Source organism: Cherax quadricarinatus, chromosome 78, assembly GCF_038502225.1.
Source record: "Cherax quadricarinatus isolate ZL_2023a chromosome 78, ASM3850222v1, whole genome shotgun sequence".
Classification (NCBI taxonomy): domain Eukaryota; kingdom Metazoa; phylum Arthropoda; class Malacostraca; order Decapoda; family Parastacidae; genus Cherax; species Cherax quadricarinatus.
In genome coordinates, this window is record NC_091369.1 from 18250317 (window position 1) to 18265792 (window position 15476).

At 38.1% G+C, this 15476-nt stretch overlaps 1 protein-coding gene across 1 annotated transcript in view; it reads right to left on the bottom strand.

Moving 5' to 3' along the window:
- Window positions 1-3105: 3105 nt before the first annotated feature.
- The window catches only part of LOC128701486 (inactive hydroxysteroid dehydrogenase-like protein 1), a 160933-nt gene continuing 148562 nt past the window's right edge, over window positions 3106-15476 (bottom strand). Inside the window, exon 7 of the mRNA XM_070101752.1 lies at window positions 3106-3792. Coding sequence (XP_069957853.1) covers window positions 3706-3792 — 87 coding nt within the window. The 3' untranslated portion in view covers window positions 3106-3705. The remainder of the gene's footprint in view (window positions 3793-15476) is intronic.

Below are 15476 nucleotides of genomic sequence, written 5' to 3' on the forward strand. Positions count from 1 at the left end.
ATGAAGTCTGAATCTTGCACTGGAGATTGTGGCAAGAAAGGCTCTTACTCTCAAACTCTCTATTTGTGTTCATTGTTACACATAAACCTGTATCTGTCTGCCTGTATATCTGTGTGTGTGTCTTTCTGTCTACCTGTGTGTGTGTGTCTGTCTACCTGTGTGTCTGTCTTTATATCTACCTCTGTGTGTCTCTCTTTCTGTCTGCTTGTCTGTTTCAGAGCCACTCATTAAGAGTGTAATTTGTCTTGAAGATGCCATATTAATAATGATAATTCAATAATAATCACTGAGGCGCATTAAATGTGTATAAAACGTTAATACGTATAGACATTTTGCTTAATTCATCTATGATTTTTTTTTCAAAATTATATAATAAACATGCTACATAACATACAAACATATAAATTAACAAATATGAGATGTTTTTCTGGTTGGCCTAACAGAGTGAACAAAAACCATTCGTGTCCGGGCTGGTAACAACAACAACGTTTGTTTACATAACTCATGAACATTTTACACTCTCATTCTCTCTCTTGTTTACTCACCTCTCACTCTACATTAAGACTACAGATATTTTAAGGTAAGTAATGAGTAGACACGATTATTATATTATACTTCAACAATATTATTATTATTAATATTAGTACATATGTATTATTGTAATAATAATAATAATAATTATTAGTATTATTAATTTAGGGCACTGGAGCATAGATCCACTGTATAGCACTTTGTCTGGATATTTTGGGTTATCCTAGGTAACTTATACTATGTACAATAACTTCACTTACGTGTACCTGTGAGAGAGAGAGATACAGTGGTCCCTCGCTTTTCGTAGTTCTCGGCAATCGTAAATTTCGCCAATCATAGGGGTATTTTCGTCTAAACATGGACTCGCTTTTCATAGGTTGACTTGCGAATAGTTCGTCCGGGACGCGTACGCATGGTGTGAGCCGGGGCAGCCTCCCTACCCAGCCAGTCTGGCATTGTTTACCAGTGAGTGAAGGTCCCCTCAAGTGCTCCTACGAAATATTTCATAATATTCCACTCATTTTAGTGCTTGCAATTACTAAATAAGCTACCATGGCTCCAAAGAAAGCTCCTAGTGCCAAGCCTATGGTAAAGAAGGTGAGAAATATGTACAGTGACAAAGTCTTGGGCCATTTTAGGGAAGTGTTAAAGAGATGCCAGAAACAGAGCTCTCTCCACAGTTACTTTGCGAGACAGGACTAGAGTGACTCTCAAGGTGGTCCTAGTGTCATTAAGAAACAGAGAAGAGAAGCAACCCCAGAGAAGCAATTGGTACCTGAGGTGTTGCTGGAAGGGGATTCCCCTTCCAAACTGTAAACAATCCAATCTCCTCCTCCAGTCTCCCATACACTAAGAAGAATCTCCAATAAAGGTAAGTGTTATGCTGTTAATGTTTCATTCATCATTTCCCATTGTATTGTTTATGTACTATATGTATATTTCATGTAAAAAATTTTTTTGTTTTAATACTTCTGGGTGTCAGGAACGGATTAATTGTATTTACATTATTTCTTATGGGGAAAATTGATTCGCAAATCGTAAATTTCGTTTATAGTAACGGCTCCAGGAACGGATTAATTACGAAAAACGAGGGACCACTGTACAGAGAGACAGCCACATTCGGACAGCCAACCACCCACCTGGATACATACGTATTACATATGTTCCAGAGTTGTTTCTCTTTACTTAGGGTATAGGTTATACTACATACTGGCAGGATGACACTACCAGTGGTATTCTCCCATTCCACTGTGTCGACAATACATAAAGATAACAGCAACATATGATACTGTATGCGATGTAAAATTTACAATACAGATCGCTACCATGTACAGGTCTCCCTCAACATTCGCGAGGGTTAGGGAATCAAGAGCCTTGCGAATGTTGAAAAACCGTAAATGTTTGGTGCCCCAATATATTGTAGGGAAATATATTACAATACTGCTTCCTTAACTTGTTGAACCATGAATAATCATAAAATACATGAAAACGTCATAAATTGTACTAAATATATATATGTTATGCTTTAATAACGTATGTTATTTAATAACATGTATGTTATTAAATACCACAGACTCCACCACTGCGAGTCCCTACTACCCTCCCTCCGACCCCCGCAACTGGCAGCCAGCCCTCCCACCACTCAGTGTGGTGAGTGTTTTGTTTGTTCATTATTTGCTATTAAACTACAGAATAAATAATGTAAACCCATTCATGACTGCATATTGGAATTGCTATTAGGAAAGGTATTAGACGGTGACATCATGTGTTTACTCTTGAACACAGCAAAGAATCGAACATTTCTGCTATTACTAATAATAACAATAGTAATAATAATAATAATAATAATAATAATAATAATAATAATAATAATAATAATAATAAATACGATATAATTGAAGAAGGAAATTGTACAAAAATACGAGGGAGTGGTTGACACATCATCAGTGTGACTTTGTTTATGCTGGAGTGAACATTAGTCTCCCTGCTCTTCCAAACATTTCACAATAATTCAGCGGTTGAGGCAGTGGTATTTAATAACATAACATGTACTATTATTAATAACATATATTATTAATAACATGTATTATTATTAACATGTATGTATTTAATAACATATGTTATAAATAATAATAGTACATATTATTAATAACATGTATTATTATTAACATGTATGTTATTAAATACCATTGCCTCAATCACTGCCTCTACCACTCCAGTCACACTCAATCTACAAGCACCAAACACAATGAATTATTGTGAAATGTTTGGAAGAGCAGGGAGACTAATGTTCACTCCAGCATAAACAAAGTCACACTGACGATGTGTCAACCACTCCCTCGTATTTTTGTACAATTTCCTTCTTCAATTATATCATATTTATTATTATTATTATTATTATTATTACTATTGTTACTATTAGCTGAAGCAGAAATGTTTAATTTTTTGCAGTGTTCAAGAGTAAACACATGATGTTACCGTCTAATACCTGTCCGAATAGCCATTCCAATATGCAGTCATGAATGGGTTTACATTATTTATACTGTAGTTTAATAGCAAACAATGAACAAACAAAACACTCACCACATTGAGTGGTGGGAGGGCTGGCTGCCAGTTGCGGGGGTCGGAGGGAGGGTAGTAGGGACTCGCAGGTGGCGGGAAACTTAAATATGATTTGGCGGCTGGGAATTTGGCGGTTGGGAATTCGCGAATGTGTGAAGCCCGTGAAAGTTGAAAACGTGAATGTTGAGGGAGACCTGTATACATTATATACAGTACATAAATAATTAAAATATAACAACAGAAGTAAATTATGGTAAAAAGAATGAAATAATGATTGTATATTACATTACAGTATTATGTAGGTAGCTTATATAGGAAAGGTTAGACATTATGCCTCACCCAGTATGTCGGCAATTTTCAAGGGTTCGACTTACGTCCATTTTGACTTACAACCAGTTGGTCGGAACCAAGCTTGGTCATAAGTCGGATGGTACCTGTATACGTTTGGACCGTTTACGGGTTAAAGATGAAAACTTAGTTTCCACTGTACCTGGGTATCAGTCAACTGTTGTGGATGGCATGCTGGGCAAGGGTTAGGAACCCAAATAAAATAATTTTCTATATAGCTGTAAATACTGTACTAGGAAATCTGCACCTCAATTTTTAGAATTTTCAGCTGTGTTTCTTTTGAGAAGGCTTTTTAATCTTCATATACATGGTCTTCAGCAGGAATGATGGCATCTTCTTTAAAGCCCATACCTGAAACAGGAGAGTACATTCTGAAGCAACCAATGATGCCATGTCATGCATTATTTCTTACTGAACAGGTAGGGGTCATCCAGTGCACGAGGAATAGAAGGTGGTTATAATCGTTGGGAAGCACGAAATTCACAGGGTCATACAAGACCTGAAGAATGGGTGGTGATTATTATAATAATTGGGAAGCACTAAATTTACACGGGTTATACAGACCCTGGGGAGTAGATGTTTTTTATTTAACTCACAAACTATCTCCCAACATGGTGCAGTGATTCAAAATAGGGAAACAACTTCATCACTCATTTAATAGCTGTCTAGCCAGAAGTGTGTGGAGATAACACTTTAAATGAACCTCTGAAGTGAAACATCCTTGTCCCTCCTTCAGAATGAAAGCACTGTCTCCAGGAATCAAATCAGGCTAACCAGTTTTCCTTAACCCCTTTATTAATGTTACCTTGCTCACACTCAAACAGCATGTCAAACTCTGAAAACCATTTGTCTCCATTCCCTCAAATTTATAAGTCATAATTCATTACTATTTAAAAATCACTTCCTTTCCTTAATGTGATCCTAACACCAATTTATTATGCTGAACAATTATTTCATCCTATAATATCCCTGTTCTTGTCTATCATTCTTTCAACTCGTATACCTAGCTTCATCCTTGTCCTTCTCACACTATACCACTCACTTATTTATCCATACCTCACCTATGCTATTTGTGCTTGGGGATCAACTGCAGCAACACACCTAAAGCCAATAATAACCCAACAAAAAGCTGCAGTAAGAATAATCACTAAATCCCATCCCTGGCAACACACCCCCCCACTCTTCATAGACCTAAACTTACTCCCTGTTCAGTACATCCACACTTACTACTGTGCAATCTACATCTACAGGACCTTAAACTCCAATATCAACCTTGACCTAAAATGCTTTCTTGATAGTTGTGACAGAACCCACAGGCATAACACCAGACACAAACATCTCTACGACATTCCCCAAGTCTGACTAAACCTTTACAAAAATTCAATGTATGTCAAAGGCCCTAAAATCTGGAACACCCTACCTGAGAACTCTAGAACTGCAGACACATTCATCACCTTCAAAACTACCATTAGAAAACATCTTATCTCCCTGATAAACCCCATCAACTAACTACACGAATACCACCTGGTGGTTCACACTTACACTCACTCACCCATTTGACCATAAACAGAAATATTAATCTCAGTCTTAAAATAATGAATCCTATGATACTCCAATACTGAAACTATGTACTGTGCCAAAACAAAAGCATTCACATTGCTAAACTCACAAACTAGTATTTAGTCACTTAGCCATAATACCAACTTACCTCATAATTTGTAATATTTTAAAATAAAGAATTAAACTAAGTCTGCCCGAAATGCCTAGCCATGCTAGGCGTTCTAGTGGTACACTCTGTAATCATTATTTAACTACATGTAAACCACACAACAACCAAATTCTGTAAATTCAACATTGTAATCTTTATAGAGAATAAACTTTGAACTTTGAATTTAATACACGGAAGTGTCCTGCTTATACAGCAGGTTAGGTTCCACATATACAGCAGGTTAGGTTCCACACTACTGCTGTAAAGCAAAAATTGCTGTAAATTGAAACATTTTCACTTTCATTTTCAAATGCATATAAAAGCCTGTTAACATGTTTACACTATTATATACAGTGGTACCTTGACTTTCAAGTGCCCCAACTTAAAAGTTTTCCGAGTTATGAGCTGTCGCCCGGTCAATTTTTTGTTTTGAGTTGCGAGTCAAACTCCAAGTTATGAGTGGAAAAAAAATATTTACTGAAAAAAAAAAAAAAATTACTGAAAATGACATTTGGCAAGAACCCCAGCTTAACCCTTTGACTGTCACAAGCCCCTTTCTGAAACTGTCATTCTCTGTCGCAAATTTTTTTGAAAAAAAAAAAAAAAAAAAAATCTTATGAAATGATAGGGAATCTTTTCCCGATGGTAATGACACCAAAATTACAAAATTTGGTCAAAAACTCGCGGAATTACGCTCCCGCAAAGTTAGCGGTCTCAGCGACATATACGGAGCGGCGATTTTGCCGACTTTGAGCCCTGTTTTTGGCCAATTCCATTGTTCCAGTTGACCAAACTCAGTTATTTCTTTAGAACTCTATTTTTTCTATCAATTGAGCACAAGAAACCACCCATTTACCGATCTGAACTACCCAATAAAGTGGTCAGAAATTGACAATATGGCCAATTTCACGCAAATTAAGTAAGATGCCAATTTCAAAACAGAGTCCAGAATAAACAATGTAGACATTCTTGGCACTAAAATAACATATCCTCTGTTCATTAGTCACGTCTCTAGGCCCCTCTTATATTACTATTGCTTTCTATATTTATTTCTTATTCATACAAAAAATACAAGATTTACTGTTATGCAGACTATTGCATTATTGCAAAAATGGTATAAATAACATCAGTGCACTAGTGAAAGAATATTAGACGTGTGGTGTGATTTGCTTACTCTTGGACAGTGGTAAAAATCAAACATTTCCGCTACTTTGAGCTCATTCTCAAGGTTGTTCTCATCGTGAAACTAGTCAAAATCATCTATATTTTTGCAATATGTTTTCCATTTTATCACGTGAGACCATGAAAACGGGAATACAATGATAAATACTATACAAAAATACACCTCAAAGTCGGTGTTTTAATCCTAAAGGACGGTCAGTTGTTTTTTCTCATTATGCACTGCGTGCTGCAGGATTTTTTTTATGTGGTGCACACTAACGACACAGACCCATTCTCTCACATGTGGGCCTACCAGCCTTCTCCTATTTGATTTGAAGCCGCTAGAATTATTGGGTATATATACGTCTGAAACACTGGCTCGTAAAACGTACATATACAACCAAAACAGTCAAAAGGTTAAATAGCATAACGAAAGGTGGTTTTGGGACTTGGTACTTGTAAAACAATGCTACTACGATGTTCTCACTGGAGGTAATCGTGTAATTACCTTTAGTTATTCTACAAAAAAATAAAGTTGCCTAGTTTTTGACATTTGCAAAATATCTTGCACTTTACTCCAACACAAATCCCAAAATATCTGGAATACAGTGGGCCCCCGCCTAATGTTGGCATCACAAAACGTTAAATCCGCCTAGCGTTACATTTTATCGCTAAAATTTTGCCTCACATAGCGCTAAAAAACTTGTTCAACGCGATTCGTCCGAGACGCATCTATGTGCGGCCTGAGCCAGCTTCACATGTTCCACCGGTGGCATTGTTTACAAGCCAGCCTCCGCGGTAACATCCAAGCATACAATCGGAACATTTCGTATTATTACAACATTTTTAGTGATTTCACCTGCAAAATAAGTGACCATGGGCCCCAAGAAAGCTTCTAGTGCCAACCCTACAGGAATAAGGGTGAGAATTACTATGGAGATGAAGAAAGAGATCAATGCTAAGTATGAAAGTGGAGTACGTATCTCCGAGCTGGCCAGGTTGTATAGTAAACCCCAATCAACCATCGCTACTATTGTGTCCAAGAAAACGGCAATCAAGGAAGCTGTTCTTGCCAAAGGTGCAACTTTGTTTTCGAAACAGAGATCACAAGTGATAGAAGATGTTGAGAGACTGTTATTGGTGTGGATAAATGAAAAACAGATAGCAGGAGACAGCATCTCTCAAGCGATCATAAGTGAAAAGGCTAGGAAGTTGCATCAGGATTTAATTAGAAAAATGCCTGCAACTAGTGATGATGTGAGTGAATTTAAGGCCAGCAAAGGTTGGTTTGAGAGATTTAAGAAGCGTAGTGGCATACATAGTGTGATAAGGCATGGTGAGGCTGCCAGTTCAGACCACAAAGCAGCTGAAAAATATGTGCATGAATTCAAGGAGTACATACAGTGAAGGACTGAAACCTGAACAAGTGTTTAATTGTGACAAAACAGGCCTGTTTTGGAAGAAAATGCCAAGCAGGACCTACATTACTCAGGAGGAAAAGGCACTCCCAGGACATAAGCCTATGAAAGACAGGCTTACTCTGTTAATGTGTGCCAATGCTAGTGGTGATTGCAAAGTGAAGCCTTTACTAGTGAATCACTCTGAAACTCCCAGAGCATTCAGGCAAAAGAATATCCTCAAGGCTAATTTGTGTGTGCTGTGGAGGGCAAACAGTAAGGCATGGGTCACTAGGGACTTTTTCTATGACTGGTTACACCAAGCATTTGCCCCCACTGTGAAAAATTACCTAATTGAAAATAAATTAGACCTTAAGTGCCTCCTGGTGTTAGACAATGCCACTGGTCATCCTACAGACTTGGCAGAGCGACTTTGTGGGGACATGAGCTTCATTAAGGTCAAGTTTTTTGCCTCTTAATACCACTCTCCTGCAGCCCATGGACCAGCAGGTCATTTCAAACTTCAAAAAACTGTACACAAAAGCTCTGTTTGAAAGGTGCTTTGTAGTGACCTCAGAAACTCAATTGACTCTAAGAGAGTTTTGGAGAGATCACTTTAATATCCTCAATTGTGTAAACCTTATAGGTAAGGCTTGGGAGGGAGTGACTAAGAGAACCTTGAACTCTGCTTGGAAGAAACTGTGGCCAGAATGTGTAGACAAAAGGGATTTTGAAGAATTTGAGGCTAACCCTGAGAGGCGTATGCCAGTTGAGGAATCAACTGTGGCATTGGAGAAGTCCTTGGGGTTGGAGGTTAGTGGGGAGGATGTGGAAGAGTTGGTGGAGGAGGACAATGAAGAACTAACCACTGATGAGCTGCTAGATCAACTTCAACAGCAAGAGGCAACACCTGAGGAAACTACTTCGGAGGAGGGAAGAGAGAAATTGAAGAAGTTGCCTACTTCAAAGATTAAGGAAATTTGTGCAAAGTGGCTTGAAGTGCAAACCTTTTTTGATGAAAATCACCCTCGGACAGCTGTTGCAAGCCATGTTGGCAACCTGTACACTGAGAGTGTTGTGAACCACTTTAGGAAAGTCATAAAGGAACGAGAGGTACAGACCTCTATGGATAGATATGTTGTGCGACAGAAGTCCAGTGACTCTGAAGCTGATCCTAGTGGCCTTAAAAGAAGAAGGGAAGTAACCCCGGAAAAGGACTTGACACCTCAAGTCGTAATGGAAGGGGATTCCCCTTCTAAACACTAAGACCATCAACACTCTCCCCTCCTCCCATCCCATCAATCATCACCAGATCTTCAATAAAGGTAAGTGTCATGTAACTGTGCACGTCTTCTTCAGTTTGTGTGTATTAAAATTAATATTTCATGTGGTAAACATTTTTTTTTGCTCATACTTTGGGGTGTCAGGAACGGTTTGATTTGATTTCCATTATTTCTTATGGGGAAAATTCATTCGCCTAATGATAATTTCACCTAACATTGAGCTCTCAGGAACGGATTAATAGCGTTATGCGAGGGTCCACTGTATTTCCAATATTCCACAAGCCAATTGTAGAACAATTTTTTTATGATAGCTGTCAATATTATTGCATTTACTTCAATAATAAATGATGGGCTTCATGAAATAAGTCAATAACTTTCTTCCAAGATATTCATACCATATATCACTGCACTAGTGATCTAGTGCAGTTAGCCTGTCAAAAACTCCAATTTCTCTTACCCAGGAACAAAGAACACATTATAGGAAGGAGCAGTAATGATTTTATATGCTCATACTGGTCCTGGACACTCGCCATTTTGTGGCGTATTTTATTCATTTTAGAGTATGTTTCTGTGTTACTTGTAGTGTTTTATTAAATCATATTAGATCAATTTTGATAGATAAATAAGCCACAGAGTTGATATTAGCATTATACTTAAGTATTTTCTCCTGCCCCTGGGGTGTTTTTTTGGGGGCTGGAATGGATTAATGGCATTTTAGTTAATTTCATTGAAGAAAATTTATTTGATATACGAGCAAATTGAATTACGAGCTCAGTCACGGAATGAGTTAAACTCGTAAGTCAAGGTACCACTGTATTAAGTAAGCAATAGAGATAGGCTTAAAAAAAGCAAATACAATACACACATTACTTACCTTAAAACATTTTCGTCCTTAGCTTATAGTGAATGGCGAATATATATTTATTATAGAAAGTCTGAATAAATGAATGGATATAACTGAAAAATACTGCAATAACAAAATACCATAAAGTGAAGAATTGTAAAGTGGGGCCCACCTGTATCACTAATTAGAAATTTTTTTACTGAATTAGTATATGCTTTCAATATAATAATAACTAAGTAAGTACAGTGGAACCTCTACTTACGAGTTTCATCCACTCCATTACCTAGCTCGTAACTCAATCTGCTCATATATCAAATCAATTTTCCTCATTTAAATTAAGTGAAATGCCATTAATCCATTCCAGCAGAATTCCTGCTCTCGGGAGGCAAGACAAAATACTTTAATATGACACTATCCACTCTACGGCTTATTTACCTATCACAATTCATCTAATATGACATAATAAATAATAAGTCAACTCACTTATTTACCCCTATCTCACCTATGGAATTTGTGCATGGAGCTCAACAACAATAAACCATCTCAGACCATTAATTACCCAACAAAAGGCTGCAGTCAGAATGATGATAAATTCCCACTACAGGCAGCACACTCCACCAATATTCAAAACTCTAAACCTACTCACCATACAAAACATCCATACTTATTACTGCACCTACTACATTCATAGAACACTTAACTCGGATATAAACCCTCCCCTCAAACGTCTCCTTACCAGCCTCAACAGAACACATGACCATAACACAAGGCACAGATCACCCTTTGATATTCCTTGTGTCCATCTCACACTATGCAAAAGCTCAATGCACATAAAAGGCCCAAAAATCTGGAATTCACTACCCGTGAATATAAAAAAAACACTGTTTATAAATTCAAGTCTCTTCTTAAAAATCACTTACTCACCCACAACCAAATAAATACTGAATAATTGTATCTCATAAATGTTTAACCTGTGACCCAATCAAACTTTGTTATTTTTAATTACATTACCTAACAGAACACTCCATTCTACTGAATGCACAGCAACACAGTAAATGACCATATGACCTGTCTTTGAAATACTCATTTGTGCTTAATTGTTAACTGTTTACAACAATGCTTACCACTGAACATATCATTGCTTAGTTAATCTTTAGTTAATTTTAAGCCTGCCCATAATGCCCTATACACAAATAACCCGCACATAAAAGAGAGAAGCTTACGACGACGTTTCGGTCCGACTTGGACCATTGACAAAGTCACACTAATCAGAGGTGGAGCAGGACGGCTATATATAGGCAGGAAGAGGTGGTGGTAGTGGTAGTAGTACAAGAATTGTATATAATACCGACAAGATGAAATTAAGACACATGCACAACACCCGGGCATCCCCATCGTAGACGTTTCGCCATCCAGCCAGCCACTGGATGGCGAAACGTCTACGATGGGGATGCCCGGGTGTTGTGCATGTGTCTTAATTTCATCTTGTCGGTATTATATACAATTCTTGTACTACTACTACTACTACTACCACCACCTCTTCCTGTCTATATATAGCCATCCTGCTCCACCTCTGGTTAGTGTGACTTTGTCAATGGTCCAAGTCGGACCGAAACGTCGTCGTAAGCTTCTCTCTTTTATGTGCGGGTTATTTGTGTATCGTTCCAGTCACGGTATTGTGCCTTTTTTGTTATTCATAATGCCCTACATACAAGGGGCTTTGGCATGTTACACTTAACCACTGTATTTCCTTGTACTTCTATGTATCATGTTAAAATTAATAAATAAATAAATAAATAACATAGAAACGTGATATATACTCTAGAATAAATAAAATACAGTGGACGCTCGGTTATCGGCCGTAATCCGTTCCAGAAGCTCAGCCTAAAACCGAAATGGCTGAAAACCGAAATAATATTTCCCATAAGAATTAAGCCTTAACCCTTTCATGGTTGAGAGGCCCTCTCCTAAACTCGTTATCAGGGTCGAAAATTTTTTGGAAAAAAAAAAAAAATTATTTTTTCTTATGAAATGATAAAGAATCTTTTCCCAATCATAATGACACCAAAAGTATGAAATTTGATGGAAAACTTATGGAATTATGCTCTCACGAAGTTAGCAGTCTCAACAATGTTTATGCATCGGCAATTTCGGCCAATTCCAGTGTACAAGTCGACAAAAATCATATCTATTTTGCTAGAACTCTGTTTTGTCTATAGAATGAGTACAAGAAACCACCCAGTTACTGATTCCAACTATCCAATAAAGTGGTCAGAAATTGGCAATTTTGCCAATTTCACACACATTTCAGAAGATGCCAATTTCCAAATAGGGTCCAGAATAAACAAGACAGACATTCCTGACACTAAAATAGCATTTTCTCTGTTCATTAGTCACATCCCCTGGCCCCTCTTATATCTCTTTTGTTTTCCACTTTGAATTTTTATTCTCACAAAAAATAAAAGATTTACTGTTATGCAGACTACTGCATTAGTGTAGAAATGGTATAAATAATATCAGTGCACTTGTGAAAGAATATTAGACTCACCAGTTGACGTGTATTGGACGCTTGGCATGATTTGCTTACTTTTGAACTTTAGTAAATATCAAATATTTCTGCTTCTTTGAGCTCAATTTCGAGGTACTTTTCAATATGAAACCAATGAAAATCATCTCAATTTCTGTAATATGTCTTCCATTCTATAAAATGAGACCAGGAAAACTAAAATACAACCATAAATACCATATGAAAATATACTGCAAAGTCGCTGTTTTAAACCAAAAATACGGTCGGAGTTTGTTTTTACTTATTACGCACTGTGTGCTGCAGGATTTTTTTTTATACTGTGCACTGACCACATAGACCCATTCTTTCATATGTAGGCCTACCAGCTTTCTATCACTAGATTTGAAGGCGCTAGAATTTAGGAGTACTAGTACGTCAATAACCATGGTGTGTAAGTTGTACTAGTATATCGGAAGCCCTGAAAATGTTAAACTGTCCAAACATAGATCTATGTCCATGTGCGGAGGGCTCCGAACGTAGATCTAATTTTTTTACGTGCTTTCAAATGGGGAAAATCAAGGTCAGAGCGCTACACACGTGAACGTAGATCTATGTTTGCAACTTGCAACATCTGCCACATTGCTCCCCTATCCACTCTATCATATGCCTTTTCTAAATCCATAAATGCAATAAAAACTTCCCTACCTTTATCTAAATACCGTTCACATATATGCTTCAATGTAAAAACTTGATCTACACATCCCCTACCCACTCTGAAACCTTGCTCATCCGCAATCCTACATTCTGTCTTACCACTAATTCTTTCAATTATAACCCTACTGTACACTTTTCCTGGTATACTCAGTAAACTTCTTTCAACACACCAGCCGTATCCCACCGAGGCGGGGTGGCCCAAAAGGAAAAACGAAAGTTTCTCCTTTTACATTTAGTAATATATACAGGAGAAGAGGTTACTAGCCCCTTGCTCCCGGCATTTTAGTCGCCTCTTACAACACGCATGGCTTACGAAGGAAGAATTCTGTTCCACTTCCCCATGGAGATAAGAGGAAATAAACAAGAATAAGAACTAGAAAGAAAATAGAAAAAACCCAGAGGGGTGTGTATATATGTGCTTGTACATGTATGTGCAGTGTGACCTAAGTGTAGTAGCAAGACATACCTGAAATCTTGCATGTTCATGAGACAGAAAAAAGGACACCAGCAATCCTACCATCATGTAAAACAATTATAGGCTTTCATTTTACACTCACTTGGCAGGATGGTAGTACCTCCCAGGGCGGTTGCTGTCTACCAACCTACTACCTACGACTCGGTAAACTTATTCCTCAATAATTTTTACAATCTCTCTTGTCCCCCTTCCCTTTATATAAACTGACTATACATGCTCTCTGCCAATCCCTAGGTACCCTCCCCTCTTTCATACATTTATTAAACAAAAATATCAACCACTCCAACACTATATGCCCCCCTGCTTCTAACATTTCTGTTATGATCCTGTCAGTTCCAGCTGCTTTACCCCCTTTCATTCTATGTAATGCCTCACGCACCTCCCTCACACTCGCATCCTGTTCGTCTTCACTCCTAAAAGATGGTATACCTCCCTGGCCAGTGCATGAAATTACCACTTCCCTTTCTTCGTCGACATTTAAAAGTTCCTCTAAATATTCTCACTATCTACCCAAAACCTCCATCTCCCCATCTGCTAACTCCCCTACTCTGTTTTTAACTGACAAATCCATTCATTCTCTAGGCTTTCTTAACTTGTTTAACTCACTCCAAAATTTTTTCTTATTTTCATTAAAATTTCTTGACAGTGCCTCTCCCACTATCATCTGCTCTCCTTTTGCACTCTCTCACCACTCTCTTACTCTCCATATACTCTACTCTTCTTATAACACTTCTGACTCACAAAATCGTAATGACACGATTGCAAACAAAGATTCGTCTAACTAGGTATATACCTAGTTGGACGAGTCTTATTGTGGCTAGCTGGTCCAGTGGCTAACGTGACGGTCTGGAGTTTTGAGACACTCTGACCGCGGGTTCAATCCCGCCCATGGTATGGTTTGTTTAACACTTCTGGTTTGTAAAAACCTCTCATAATGTAACTTTTTCTCTTTTATCACACCCTTTACTTCATCATTCCACCAATCACTCCTGTTTCCTCCTGCACCCACCCTCCTATAACCACAAACTTCTGCCCCACATTCTAATACTGCATTTTTAAAACTATTCCACCAACCTCTGCAACTTCTCTTCAGAATCTCCCAAAAGCACAGTGTCATCAGCAAAAAGCAACTGTGGCAACTCCCACTTTGTATTTGGTTCTTTATCTTTTCACTCCACACCTCTTACCAAGACCCCCGCATTCACTTTTCTCACAACCCCGTCTATTAATATATTGAACAACCACGGTGACATCACACATCCTTGTCTAAGGCTTACTTTTACTGGGAAATGATCTCCCTCTTTCCTACACACTCTAACCTGAGCCTTGCTATCCTCGTAAAAACTCTTCACTGCTTTCAGTAACTTTCCTCCTATACCACACGACTGCAACATCTGCCACATTGCCCCCCTATCCACCCTGTCATATGCTTTTTCCAAATCCATAAATGCCACAAAAAACCTCTTTAGCCTTATCTAAATACTGTTCACCTATATGTTTCACTGCAAACACTTGGTCTATAAACCCCCTACCTTTCCTAAAGCCTCCTTGTTCATCTGCTATCCTACTCTCCGTCTTATTCTTAATTCTTTCAATAACAACTCTACCATACACTTTGGCAAGTATACTCAACATACTTATGGAAGAGTGAAGAGGTAGGGGTCATCCCAAGAAGAGTTGAAGAGGAGGGAGTAAAGGAGGTTTTGTATACTAAGGACTTATGTATCCAACAGGTTAATGTGAACATGGTGATCAGAGTGGAGGCAAGTGGTTTTATGGCTTGATGTGCTTTTTAAATATGATCAAGATAACATTAGTGAAGGGACTAGCCAGACTAGCCTTGCTGTTATTTATACATTGAACTGTGCAGCCAGCAGTACCAGCCTAGTTAAGTCCTTGATCCTGTGGTAGGCCTGGTCTGGGACTGGGCAGTGGGGGCATTGACCC